This window comes from Equus asinus, chromosome 3, assembly GCF_041296235.1.
Source record: "Equus asinus isolate D_3611 breed Donkey chromosome 3, EquAss-T2T_v2, whole genome shotgun sequence".
NCBI classification, from domain to species: domain Eukaryota; kingdom Metazoa; phylum Chordata; class Mammalia; order Perissodactyla; family Equidae; genus Equus; species Equus asinus.
In genome coordinates this window covers 94,706,165-94,718,409 of record NC_091792.1, presented here as the reverse complement: position 1 = coordinate 94,718,409, position 12,245 = coordinate 94,706,165, and the positions used below count along the sequence as shown (strand labels likewise).

The 12,245-nt window shown below is 36.6% G+C and overlaps 1 protein-coding gene across 13 annotated transcripts in view; it reads right to left on the bottom strand.

Annotated features, from left to right (window-relative positions):
* The window catches only part of WDFY3 (WD repeat and FYVE domain containing 3), a 251,234-nt gene that overhangs the window by 132,086 nt on the left and 106,903 nt on the right, over positions 1-12,245 (bottom strand). For all 13 annotated transcript variants that reach the window (XM_044766258.2, XM_044766252.2, XM_070505447.1 and 10 more), the window contains 4 exons: positions 11,195-11,304; positions 7,634-7,795; positions 3,142-3,334; positions 1,682-1,868 (listed from right to left, as the gene is read on the bottom strand). In XM_044766258.2, coding sequence (XP_044622193.1) covers positions 1,682-1,868; positions 3,142-3,334; positions 7,634-7,795; positions 11,195-11,304 — 652 coding nt within the window. The remainder of the gene's footprint in view (positions 1-1,681; positions 1,869-3,141; positions 3,335-7,633; positions 7,796-11,194; positions 11,305-12,245) is intronic.

Genomic DNA, 12,245 nt, shown 5'->3' with positions numbered 1-12,245 from the left:
ATTAGAATACCTTTGAAAAAAGTTCTGAGAGTCTAACAATTTTTGAAAGCAATCTTAACTCCTTTAAAAGAACATTGGAATCATTGCAGAATTATCTTTTGATTGCAGCTTTATTGAGAGCAAAAATGAGTGCAAAACTACCTTTTTTTAAAGAATAAGATTCATTGGGGTTTTCCCCCCATAGAACTAATACTCCCATTAAGACAAACAGAGAATGCACAAAAGTAGAAAAGAAAAAAATATGCTTAGCCTCACAACTAAAAGACACTTTTAACATTCTGATTTTAACTTGTCTTTTTTTAATGTGAAAAGTTTTGTTTTAATAATAGTTATTTTCATATCATATACAGAATTTTGTAACCTGTTTTTTTTCATTTACCAGTGTTATACACATGCTTCTCTATGTTAGTGTAAGCTCTCCATGGATATGCTTTCGATGGCAATGGAGAACCAACCAGATTTGGAGAGAGGGACAGCTAGTAGAAATCAGGATACAGAAGCACTAATACACACAAAATTTTGTCTACATTTAGGATTATATCTTTAGTATCAATAACCATAGTAAAATTATTATGTCAAAGAGTACTGACATTTTTGAAGCTCTTGATTATGTCTGGTCAACCTGCGTTCTCAAAGGATCGCACCAACCAACAACCCCCTAGTAATGTGAAATGGTATCCTATCAACTTTCAAATGTCCTCGCCTGTAAATTAGGATATATATGCAAAATTTACATTCTTGAGAGTTGCCTAGTATTAAGTAATTACAGCTAGGTTAAACTGGTGTTAGAAATAAGAAGTTTACAAAATACTGCTCGTTTACAATAGATCAAATGATTTAAAAATAACCACTGGCCCAGGAACAACTAGTGAGGCATGAGTACCTTCATCTTAATAAATTTGTGACCAGCCATTTTCCCCAGTATATGCATGGAATATATGTGATGGAAGAGGGGCTCAGTGAAACATTTTAGATTGACTAGTTTTTTTTGTTTTTGTTTTTGTTTTGAGTATGATTAGCCCTGATCTAACATCTGCTGCCAATTCTCTTTTTGCTGAGGAGGACTGGCCCTGTGCTAACATGCGTGCCCATCTTCCTCTACGTTATATGTGGGACGCCTACCACAGCATGGCCTGACAAGCGGTGCCATGTCTGCACCCGGGATCCAAACCAGCGAATCCCATGCTGTTGAAGTAGAATGTACGCACTTACCCGCTGAGCCACTGGGCCCGCCCCGACTAGTTTGTTTTATACATATATATATCGTAGGCTCTCATTCAACCTACATAATTATTATTAACTATGTTAGTAACAACATGAATTACTAATAAGGAAAACCAAAAATATAATTAACCAAAAAGAATATACCCTAGGAAGATGTTAATTAGTTCGTCTAAACTCTTTTCCCTCAGCTACTAAATAAGAGTAGACTGATTCTTACATCTAATCACTGGCGCCACCGAATTTGCAGCCTGCATTTGCCAATTTAACTCTAAATTCTCTTTTTGTAGTTTGTTGACAGAACAGTTGAATAAAAAGAAGTGATTAAAGCCAGGAGGATAAAGTATACAATAAATAAGTATTGATTCCTTTTTTCCTATAACTCCAAACCCACAATGTTCCCCTTGATGAAATATACTGAATAGACATTAAAATATATACTTAAATTATGGGGTTTTACCTAAGCAAGAGATCACAAAGGAAATTATATCCTTGCCATATCCGAAAATCATCCAGGAGAGTCTGAGAAACGTCACTGGAATCTTTGAGGAAACAAGAAAGTCCAGCAAACATTTCAACAATCTCTAGGGGAGACAGGTCCTCTGACTGCTGCATATTCTGAACACACGTGGATAAACACTCCTTTTCTGAGAATCAAGGATTAAATAAATAGGTTATTTATGTCAACTGCTGGAGAAAATTTTCTTCATTCTTAACCAGTGTTTAATGAAACATTAAGTTTGCATGTGTCTGTAAAATACCGTAAGATAAATGTCACACACTCTAATAGTAAACGCAAGATTCAGATTCACTGGGAAAGCGCTGCCTCTCAGGAGTAACCCAAGGGTCATACAGGAAGTGTTGAAAAACCGTTGACATTTATTAAGTGTTACATCTTATTTGGATGTTTTATCATTAAACAAAATGATTGCCCGCTGCCAAATGTTATTTTTGATCTTTTATATTAATACAATAAAACGTTGAAAGAAATAAAAAAAAATCTTCTAAGTTTAAGAAGAAAAATCCAATAATTAGTTAAACGTTCAAATCAGAGTGAATACACACCGATGGGACACAGAAATACTTCAGGAAATAAAATTTTAAAAATTATGTTTGTACTATACATAACTAGTTTAAAACATGGTTATACTCCATCACTGACTTTGGGGATTGAATGCATTTCAAAGAAGACTCCCTCTCCTATCTTTAATGAAATTTATTTGTCTAAAGAAACCGGTGTCACATAGCTAAGAAGCTAAGAAGATTTAAATAAAAGCTAAGAAGATTTAGCATAGGAATGAAGGCAAGAAACATTTAATGACTGACTGATGTTAGGTAAGTGAATAAATAATTATACTAAAAATTATTTTGAAAGATTTTCAGGTATATATATATATAAGATATAATAAGTGGACTATTTGAAATGCTACAATTGTCTCCTACTTAGACATTTTAAAGGATAGTCAACACTTATATATGAGTTAAATAGAATGGACAATTTCTCCTTAGTGCTCATTAAAGAATACACTAATTTCATTTATGCCACATTGAACAGAGTGAGTTATCTTCAGAAACACTTTTAACTATAGCATCCCAAAAAAACTCTTTTTTTCCCAATAAAAGAGGAGAAAAGAATAGGCTATGTCATAGTAATTACATTCTATTATGACTGAACATTTACACGACAGTGAAATTATTTTAACTCTTGTAAATAGCCATCGTTTGGAACATAGGAGAATTTCTTACATTTGAAATGCCTCACAAAGCAAAAGTAAATTTTTTTCTGCCGGCAAATACAGTTTTTAATTTAAATTAGAATCTTTGGAGAGTTGAGAGAGAAAAATAAATCTGTCACTATGAGGAAGAGAAAAGTGGAGGACATCTAGAGCACCTAAACTGGACACTCAAAGAGCTATTCACCGTGAATATACTTGACTACGTTGACGCTGAGACCGTGGCGGGAGATGGTCATCAGGACTTCTCCGGCGCTCTTCCTCCAGGGCAGGTTATAGGGAGGGCACCAAGAGGTTATTGCACTGAATAAAAGCTGGAGGTCATCCTTCTGAGCCAGCTCTTCCGCTGGAGAAACAAAACTGCAGAGTTTCACTAAGATCTAAAAGACAAAACAAAACAAAAAACAAATGTGTATATAAATAAATGAAGGGCTGGGGAAAGGGAGGAACTGGCAAAGGACTAGATCTGATTATTAAAAACTCTGAAAGTTCAGGGTCCGCACAGAGTGATATCATTAAAGCCACAATGATGAGTGCTCTCAGTCAGACAACAGTAGAAAAGACAGCTATAATTTAGAAGTGTGTTATGGTAAGACAGGAAGCCAGCCCTGTTTTTATCAGCTTATTTTTTAAAAGAATGTTCAATGTTTACTATCCTCTCCTCACCATGGTATTTTTGCATACCTTACCCTGAAACAGAATAAATCAACAATAACTTCCAAGGTCAACATTTTAGTTTTCTAATTTAGTTCTTTAATTCTTAGTTTCTCATTGGTGGAATATAATTTTCTTCTCTAAAAAGGACAGTTTCAGGGAGATGATAGAGTAAAAACAGGTCTTCAAAAGTATTTTCAAATTCTTTCAACTTCTATATAAGTAGAAGGGGATATTAAAATAATAAAATCATCTTCATTCAGAAGTATCTTTTAATTATGTCCAGTAGCCAGAAGTGTTCTAAAGCTTGGCTTTCAAAGAAGATTCAAATCTTCTTAAATTTTGGAATGAGAACTTACTCCTTAACTATGACATGCACAATATGCACTACACAGGTGCTCACAGCACTAAAAGCCTGCTACTTGGGGAATTTAGCTATGGTTTCTGTCCTCAATAGCATTTTTCTTCTAATCTCAATTCAGTGTCAGAAAAAGTTAACTTTTCTTCACTGTGCTAAAGTTTCTCATCTAAATATTTCAAAAAATATATAATATGAATAAAATAACTCTAGTTTATGAAATAATTTTCTTCTCTTGAAAGAAAAGTGCTTCATGAAATTTGAGTATTTCAATCACTGTGGGGAAGCTGCTAAATAGGAAAAAGTATTAGAAATATCATGTTTTGTCTGAGAAAGCTAGGTCTTGCTTTCCTATTTCCTTCCATGCAGAAATTTACTTAAGTAAAAGAGCTTTCTAAATCATAGTTGCCAAATATCAAGAAGAAGAAAAAAAAAGGACTAAGAATTCAGAGAAACAACAAAATATTTATAAAATTAATAAATACAGGCATTTCCCCACAAAAAAAAGCCTGGAGAAATTGCTGGATACCAAATGTCCATCTTGTGATATGTGTATCTTTTCCCAAGTGTCTCAAACGCAACAAAAAAGACAGTCAATTGCAGCAAAAAAAAAAAAAAAATGCTCAGAAGGGTGTACTGCTGATTATATTTTTTGTCGGTTCTCACATTACCTTTACGTGATTACAGGGATGGATGTGATTTCTCTGTCTTGTAACATAAAAACAAACCCAAAAATAAAATATTTTTTTTCTAAGTCAAATCTCTGTTCTCAAAAATAAATTGGGGGGCCGGCCCCGTGGCCGAGTGGTTAAGTTTGAGCGCTCCGCTGCGGCGGCCCAGGGTTCGGATTCTGGGCGCAGACATGGCACTGCCCGTCAGGTCACACTGAGGCGGCGTCCCACAAACCACAACTAGAAGGACCCACAACTAAGATATACAACTATGTACGGGGGAGTTTGGGGAGATAAAGCAGGAAAAAAAAAAAAAAGAAAGATTGGCAACAGTTGTTAGCTCAGGTGCCAATCTTTAAAAAAAAAGAAAAAGAAAAAGAAAAAAAATAAATTGGACTTAATTCCTTGAATTTGTTGACTCTTAAGATAAATGATTCTTAATCTTTAAAGGCAAAAGGATTCTTACAAATAATCTAGTATAATCCTTTCATTTTACAGAATAGACAGCTGAAGAATCTGCATCTCATTCCTCTTCTGCCCGACACTAACCACTTCTGTTTGTGGGGACTCTGTTACAAAGGCCAGCCAAGTGTGGCAGAGCAATAATTGGCCACAACAATGCAAATGGAAAAAAAATGAAAGCCTACATGAAGCAATACCAACTGCTAAGGTCCCAGGAAACCATCTGTCACATAATACAAACATAGGGATTTTATCTATCATAAACACTATATGTTCTGAAAACATTTAATAAGTTTGTCCCATGGGTTTTCTAGGCAAATGATGAAAACACGGTCCAGCCTGTGATGAGGAACTAAAAAAAAGGAGGTGATGCACTAAAGGGACACTGGATGAGGAGGAGAGAGCCGGGCGCTAAACACAGCCACGCACCTGCTGTGGATCACAGCCACAGTTTCTACAGCTGTAAATGGGGAGCTGCATTTAAATTCTCTTTGAGCTCCTTCTGGCCTTAACATTCAATGATTCCAATATGCTAAAACGAGCTCCAAAATTAGTTTAAAGTTAGCACCCACCGCTTTCAGATACAGAAAAAAAAAATTTTTTTTAAGTTTTAGAAGAAATCTTTGCTTTATTAGTTATAAAATTCAGCTTCCACTTATTGCTTACAGGGTTAATTAGTTCTTTAGAAAGGCTTTACTGAAATACGGCTACTAGTCTAATCAGCAAAGACTAACCCACTAAATTCATCAGCAATGTCTTAAAGCAGCTTTAATTCCTGAGATTTATTGCCACTGCTCTTCTCATCCAATCCAACTCAGAAGTCAGAGATACCTGAGTTCCAGTCCTATTCCTGACATTTGCTCACATCATTTTGGCAGAAAACAAAAGCTCTGAAGTCATGGGTTGCCTTGCAAACTATATGAGATAACAAATGTTAACCACTAGTACAAAAGGATCTAATACATCAAGTGTTCAATAAATATTCGTTGAATTAGTATTTTATTGATAATCCCGTCTTCTTTCTAAAACTGCCTTAGCCTCCCTCTCCCTGTCCTTTCACGGCTCGCAGCTCTACACAGCTGAGGCATTCCTGCAGTAAGACCCCAGTAACATGAGGCGCAATCGTCCTTTGTTAGTGGCTCCACCTTATCTACTGCACATCCGCTGTCCTGGGCTCTCTTCCTACTCTCACTGACGAGGGGATGGTAGTGGGAACAGCAGCAATCACACGGACCTTTATCTCATGTCACTATGTCCTAAGCAGAGAACCACAGCTTTGTGTATTATTTTATTTAGTCCTCACAAAAATTCTTTAGATAGGCATCATTATTTTCATTTTAGAGGTGAGAAATCTGTATCTTAGGTTACGTAATTTCAGAAAACTGGATTCAAACAGGTGTGGGTCTTTTTAATTGAGGTGAAAACACATAAAAGAATTTACCATCTTAATCGTTGTTAAGTACAGTCATGCATTGCTTAACGATGGGGATACGTTCTGAGAAATGCGTCATTAGGCGATTTCATCACTGTGCAAACATCATAGAGTGCACTTACACAAACCTAGATGGGACAGCCTACTACACACCTAGGCCATATGGTACTGATCTTATGGGACCACTGCCGCATATGCGGTCCGTCATTAATCGAATGTTGCTATGCGGTGCACGACTGCATACAGCCGTGTTAACTATATGCACATTGTCATCCAACACATCTCTAGAAGATTTTCACCTTGCAAAACTGGAACTCTATACCCATTGAACAACAACTTGTCTTTTCCTCCACCCTCCAGCCTCTGGCAACCACAACTCTACTTTCTAAGAATTTGACCACTTTAGATACATATAAGCGGAATCATGCAATAGCTGTCTTTTTGTGTTGAACACGTATTTTTTAATACTATATTAATGGACAGGTTGTACTCTAAATGTTTGTACTTTGCTTGTTTTAAAAATTTTCTCCCAAGAAGAACTATCAAAATAACGATACTATTTCCAGGCTAGCTAACAAAGGTCTATTTAAACCTTTGTTACTTGCTAATGCTGTTAAAAGAATAGTGGCAAGAGTGGGAAAGAAGGGCTCTACCGGCAGGCAGCAGAGGCGGTGGCAGCAGCCACTAAAATAAACTGTCTTATATAAGTTAAATATTTATAGGTTAGGGACTTCCTGTATTCAGACAGCAACAAAATAGAATTTCTTGACCTTATAAGAAATATTACCCCAAACTTAATATGACTGTCAATAAAAGTTTTCTTTGCTTAGTTCATTTTAGAGATGTTATTGCTATATCAAAGGGAACCTTAATAGTTGAATCTGTTCAAAGAAATAAACTTGTTAATGCCTTACTCAAATATTCCTCAAAAGAAATGCGCAGATTCAAGAAATGTGATAATTACATGAGATAAAGTCAATTTACAATAAACAGTACGAAATACTACAGAAAATGGAATACGCAGACCATCTATTTAAGGAGTGCACCTGCTTCACTTTAAATGGAGTGGTACAGCCAGCCAGGCACACAGCACCTGCCATACCTGTACAAAAACTTTCTGGAGTAGTCCACGACGTTCTGCTAGAGGTAGCTCATTCTGTGCCCCTCCAACCGCCTCAGGCACATGTGGAAGGTCAAAAAAGAGATATAAACATTTAACCAGAGTGGAAGGCACTGACATCGTTGTCATGCAGTCCACGGTTTTCTGGAAAACAAACCAATAAGTAAGTGAATAGACAGATAAATATACAGACAGACACAACTGTAATTGGTACAGCTAAGTAAGCTCACAAATTTTAAGCCAGAAGTTAAATCATTAACTCACACATTTTAAGCCAGAAAATTATATACCAAAATAACTTTTTAAATGCCTGAAAAAATTTAAAAATGACTCCATGTTCACAAATGCTCATTTCCCACTTGGACAAATTTGCTTTCATTGAATACTGAGATGTCTGTGTGTATGTTATTAAGATAACAAATGCAAAGGCATATTAAGCACTAAATTATATATCCGTAGTTGCTTTACTATCACTTTTATTTTATTCTTATTGTAGATTCTTGAAACTGTAAGGACACTTGAGGGATACAGCCATCACTGACACACAAAAAATCTCTATATTATTTTCAATGATTTCCAGAGAAAGAAATTCCAGAACCTCATATGGCGAACAATTCAGTTTGTTACAAAGTATGCTATACTAATTATCAAAATGTTTCCAGATGCAGTTTGGAATGAAAAGTTTTCCACACTAGAGATTAACAGGTTGGCATTATCTGTTGAGTAGTTTATTAGCTTTTTCATCAAACATTTATCGAATGCCTAGGGTATGTCAGACAGCATGCTGGGAGCTGCGATGCAATGACAAAGCATCCCTGCCTGTCAGAACACTGTAGTCTACCGGCAGAGGCGGGTTCATCAACAACGATGATTTAATCTCTTAAGTGTAACAATGGAAGTACAACCAGCCAATATAAAAGGGAATGATCCAAACTGCCAGGAGTGGAATGGAAAAGTGTAGGAATTAAATAAGGGGGGAAAGATCACCTGTAAGGATAGGCCACATGGGACAGTATGTTTAAGGAACCTGAGTCTAAAACTGCTGACTCCTGAAAAGCCACAATCACTATGTTTAATCTTTAATGAGTGTTTATTATATCACAGGCATAAGGCTAAGCACTTTAAATCCCATTATCTCATCTATTCGTCAAATCAGCCCTATGAGGCAGATTCTATTACCATACGACAAATGAAGCAGTTGAGGCACTTTCCTTACAATACCTGGCCTCAGGTCAGAGAGCTGGGTAAGTGGTCCACAAGTGGATATGCTCAATGACCTATGCATATGGTCTCCCATTCTGGCTTTGCTTTTTAGTTTGCTGGCATTGGAGACCCAATGAAGCCTTACAAACAGAGGAGTAATAGAACCAGATTTCAGAAAATGAGCTGGTAGTAGTATAGATAATAAATTAGATATAAAGAGCAGGAAGGGCAGGGCAATTTGGAAATGAATACAGAAAACCATTTGAGAGACGGGGCCTGAATTAATGCAGTAGCAGGGTGATGGAGAGGGGAGAGAGCCTAAAGAACAATCCCTTGCAAGATCGGGCCCCTTCCTACATATCCAGTATCATTTCCTGCCTCTAATATTCAAAAACCCTCTGCTCTTCCCACCTACAATTTATTATTTCTAGACACCCCATGTCTCCATACATCTAACACTCAGTTTAAATGTCTGCTCACGTCTGAAACTTTCCTTAATTCATCATCTTTCCTCCTACCCTCACCTACAAAATTTATAACTCACATTTCTATTTTCAAAGCACCACATATACCCCATTATTGCATTTTACAGTGTTATCTTCATCCACTTCATTTCTGTCATCTACATGTTGATTCAGGACCACGGTTTAGTCATCCCTCTATTTCACTGCTGCCAACAGAAAATGGCATGCAAATAAACGTCAGCTCAAAACACAATGCTGAATTTTCTCTTAAAATCTCTTTTTCCAGTTAGATTATCACTAGCTTTCCTTTCCCATTAAGCAAAATGGTATGACTTTTCATTTTCATCTTACGTCTGATAAATTAAAAGCATAACTTAGTATCCAAACTGGTTATGAGATACATTTGTAAATATTTTTTAAGTGATTAGGTTTCTCCTGATTTACTTCTTAGACTTTGAAGGCTATCTATCCATTTGGGCACGTTTAAGTTAGTTCACATTTACTGACTTTCCACTATGTGTTAGTTATTATGGTAGGACGTAGTCTCTGCTCACAATTGAGAAAGAAATACAGCATCTATGGAAAATATGAGTACAACTTAAAAGTATTCCATATTAAAATTATCATTCTGCATCCTATTCTAAACCAAAGCAAATTGTGGTACGGCAATATAGAGGCATTTACAGCTACCATCAGCAACAAACAGAATTGGCACTTTGATAGTCATCTGGTATGCTCACAGATCCACGGAAACAATGGGCCACTTTAGGACGATCTGTAGGCTACTTAGGGTGAACAAACATCTCATTTGCCTAGGATTGAAGGGGTTCTTAGGATGCAGGGCTTCTATGCTAAACCCCAGAAAGTTCCAGGTAAATCAGGACACGTTCACCTGATTCCTTTTCTGATTTAAAAAACAAAACAAAACACAAAAAAGGGAAACAGACCATTCCAAGAAAAACAAAATCCAAGTGCCACTTACTTTGGGCTAAAGACTAGTTTCAGGATACGGTTACTAAGAAACATGCATTGTTTCTGCTATGGTCAGTCACCACAGTATGACTGGTGTCACAGTCAACTTTTGTAAATTCCATTATTAAATATGCTAGGTGTTTTGAAAGCCCCTTGTAATTTAGACAATAGCCATTCTCAAAATTGACACAGACTTTGATAAGTAATTCTACTCCGAATTTTAGAAGGTTGAATAAATTCATCCCAAAAACATCACAGGCCAAAAATCAGGTATCCAAACAGCTCATAAATAAGTACATGCAACACATATCATGACAGATGCTTAAAGCTGACTGGGGTTGGGAGGGAAGCAATCTCCAGAATAAATCAAGTGGGAAGAGAATATATATTATCCTAAAAATGGCAATATTTCCTTATTTTCCATAAAAATTAGAACAACTTTAAAGGATTTTCCATGTCATTGATTCTTTATTAGCTAAGTGACCTTAGATGAACCTTAGACGATTCTTCGAAGCCAGAGTTTCCCTAACATGGTTTACAGAAGTGTTGAGCTGGGCCTGACAGAGCCAGGGCCCCTGGGCTAGCCGCCTCCACCACAGGTAGTCCATCCTTTTGCTCAGTGTGCTGTACAAATGGTATCATGTTCTATGTGTGTTATGACATGACAAAGATGGAAAACACTGGTCTAAGTTAGGCATTTCCTCATGTGTAAAATGCATAAAACATCAACATCCCCCAAAAGATGATGTGGGAAGCGTCAAATAATGTATAATAAGAATTAGAAGAATACAACGATTATCATAAAATCTTATTTGGATATGATGATAAATTTAACTTCACAAAATCCCAAGAAGATAGAAAAGGAGGCTGAGAGAGTCATTCAACATGAAAACAAAGAACTTACCTGACCAGAGGATGCTAACAAATTAATTGTTGTCAGAAGCATCCAACCTCTACTGGCTTCTTCACTCTGATTGATTTCCAGGAATTGGACTATGGCCCGACTTGCAGCCTCTATAAAACCAAAGGAAAGCCATTAGGTTGGGGGGGAAATGACATAGAAAGAGGTTCTTCCTTAAAACCTGGAAAGAAATGATTATTTGCTAAGCACATACATTTTATCAGCACAATGACATGCTTGATGTAAAACACATTAAAAAGAGCAATGTTTTAATGGTATATATAGGCCTTTATAGCATATCATCATATCAGTACAGAAATGTAAAAATCAACTTACATATTTTAGGGAAAGGTATGTTACAAACTAGTCAAAAGAGCCATGGAAGAAGTGAAATTTGAGCTAAACCCTCCTGGAAAAGAAATCTACGTTTGTCTAGGAAGTAGGAGGGAGGATAGGCAACAGAGAGCTTAGAAGCACAGTATTAAAAGTATGGCTAGAGGACTGAGCTTAATATGTACAGACCAAGACAAAGAGCTGTAATAACACTGGATTAACATTCTGGAGGAGCACATGTTGAGAGTGAGCCTAATAGCAACAGTAGTGATAAAAAACCGATGCCTATTTGTAAATGAAGGGAAGCTCAGGGCTGTACTGACTCTTCGGGCAAGAGGGAGCAAATCTAGTTTCCGGAGCAAAGTAGATGGTGATAGGACTATTCTAAGACTATTAATTTAGTGGTGATGTATATGACAAACTGAAAAGGTAAAGATACTGGTGGGAGAAACAAGTTAGGAGGTTGCCTCAGTAACACACACAAGGGGTGACTTGAGCAGCTGACAGTAGGAACAGAGGAACGATGAGAGAGTCACTCACAGAACTGTAGTGTTGGAAGAACCCCTGACAGTAAATTTAGTTGATTATGTTTTTAGAGATATGGGAAAATGGATAAATCCCTAACCATGCACTTACGTCATCAGCACAGAGTTCATCAATTTTTCTATTGATATACAAGACGAATTAAAGTTGTCAGAAAATAAATCCAATCTGTCCACTC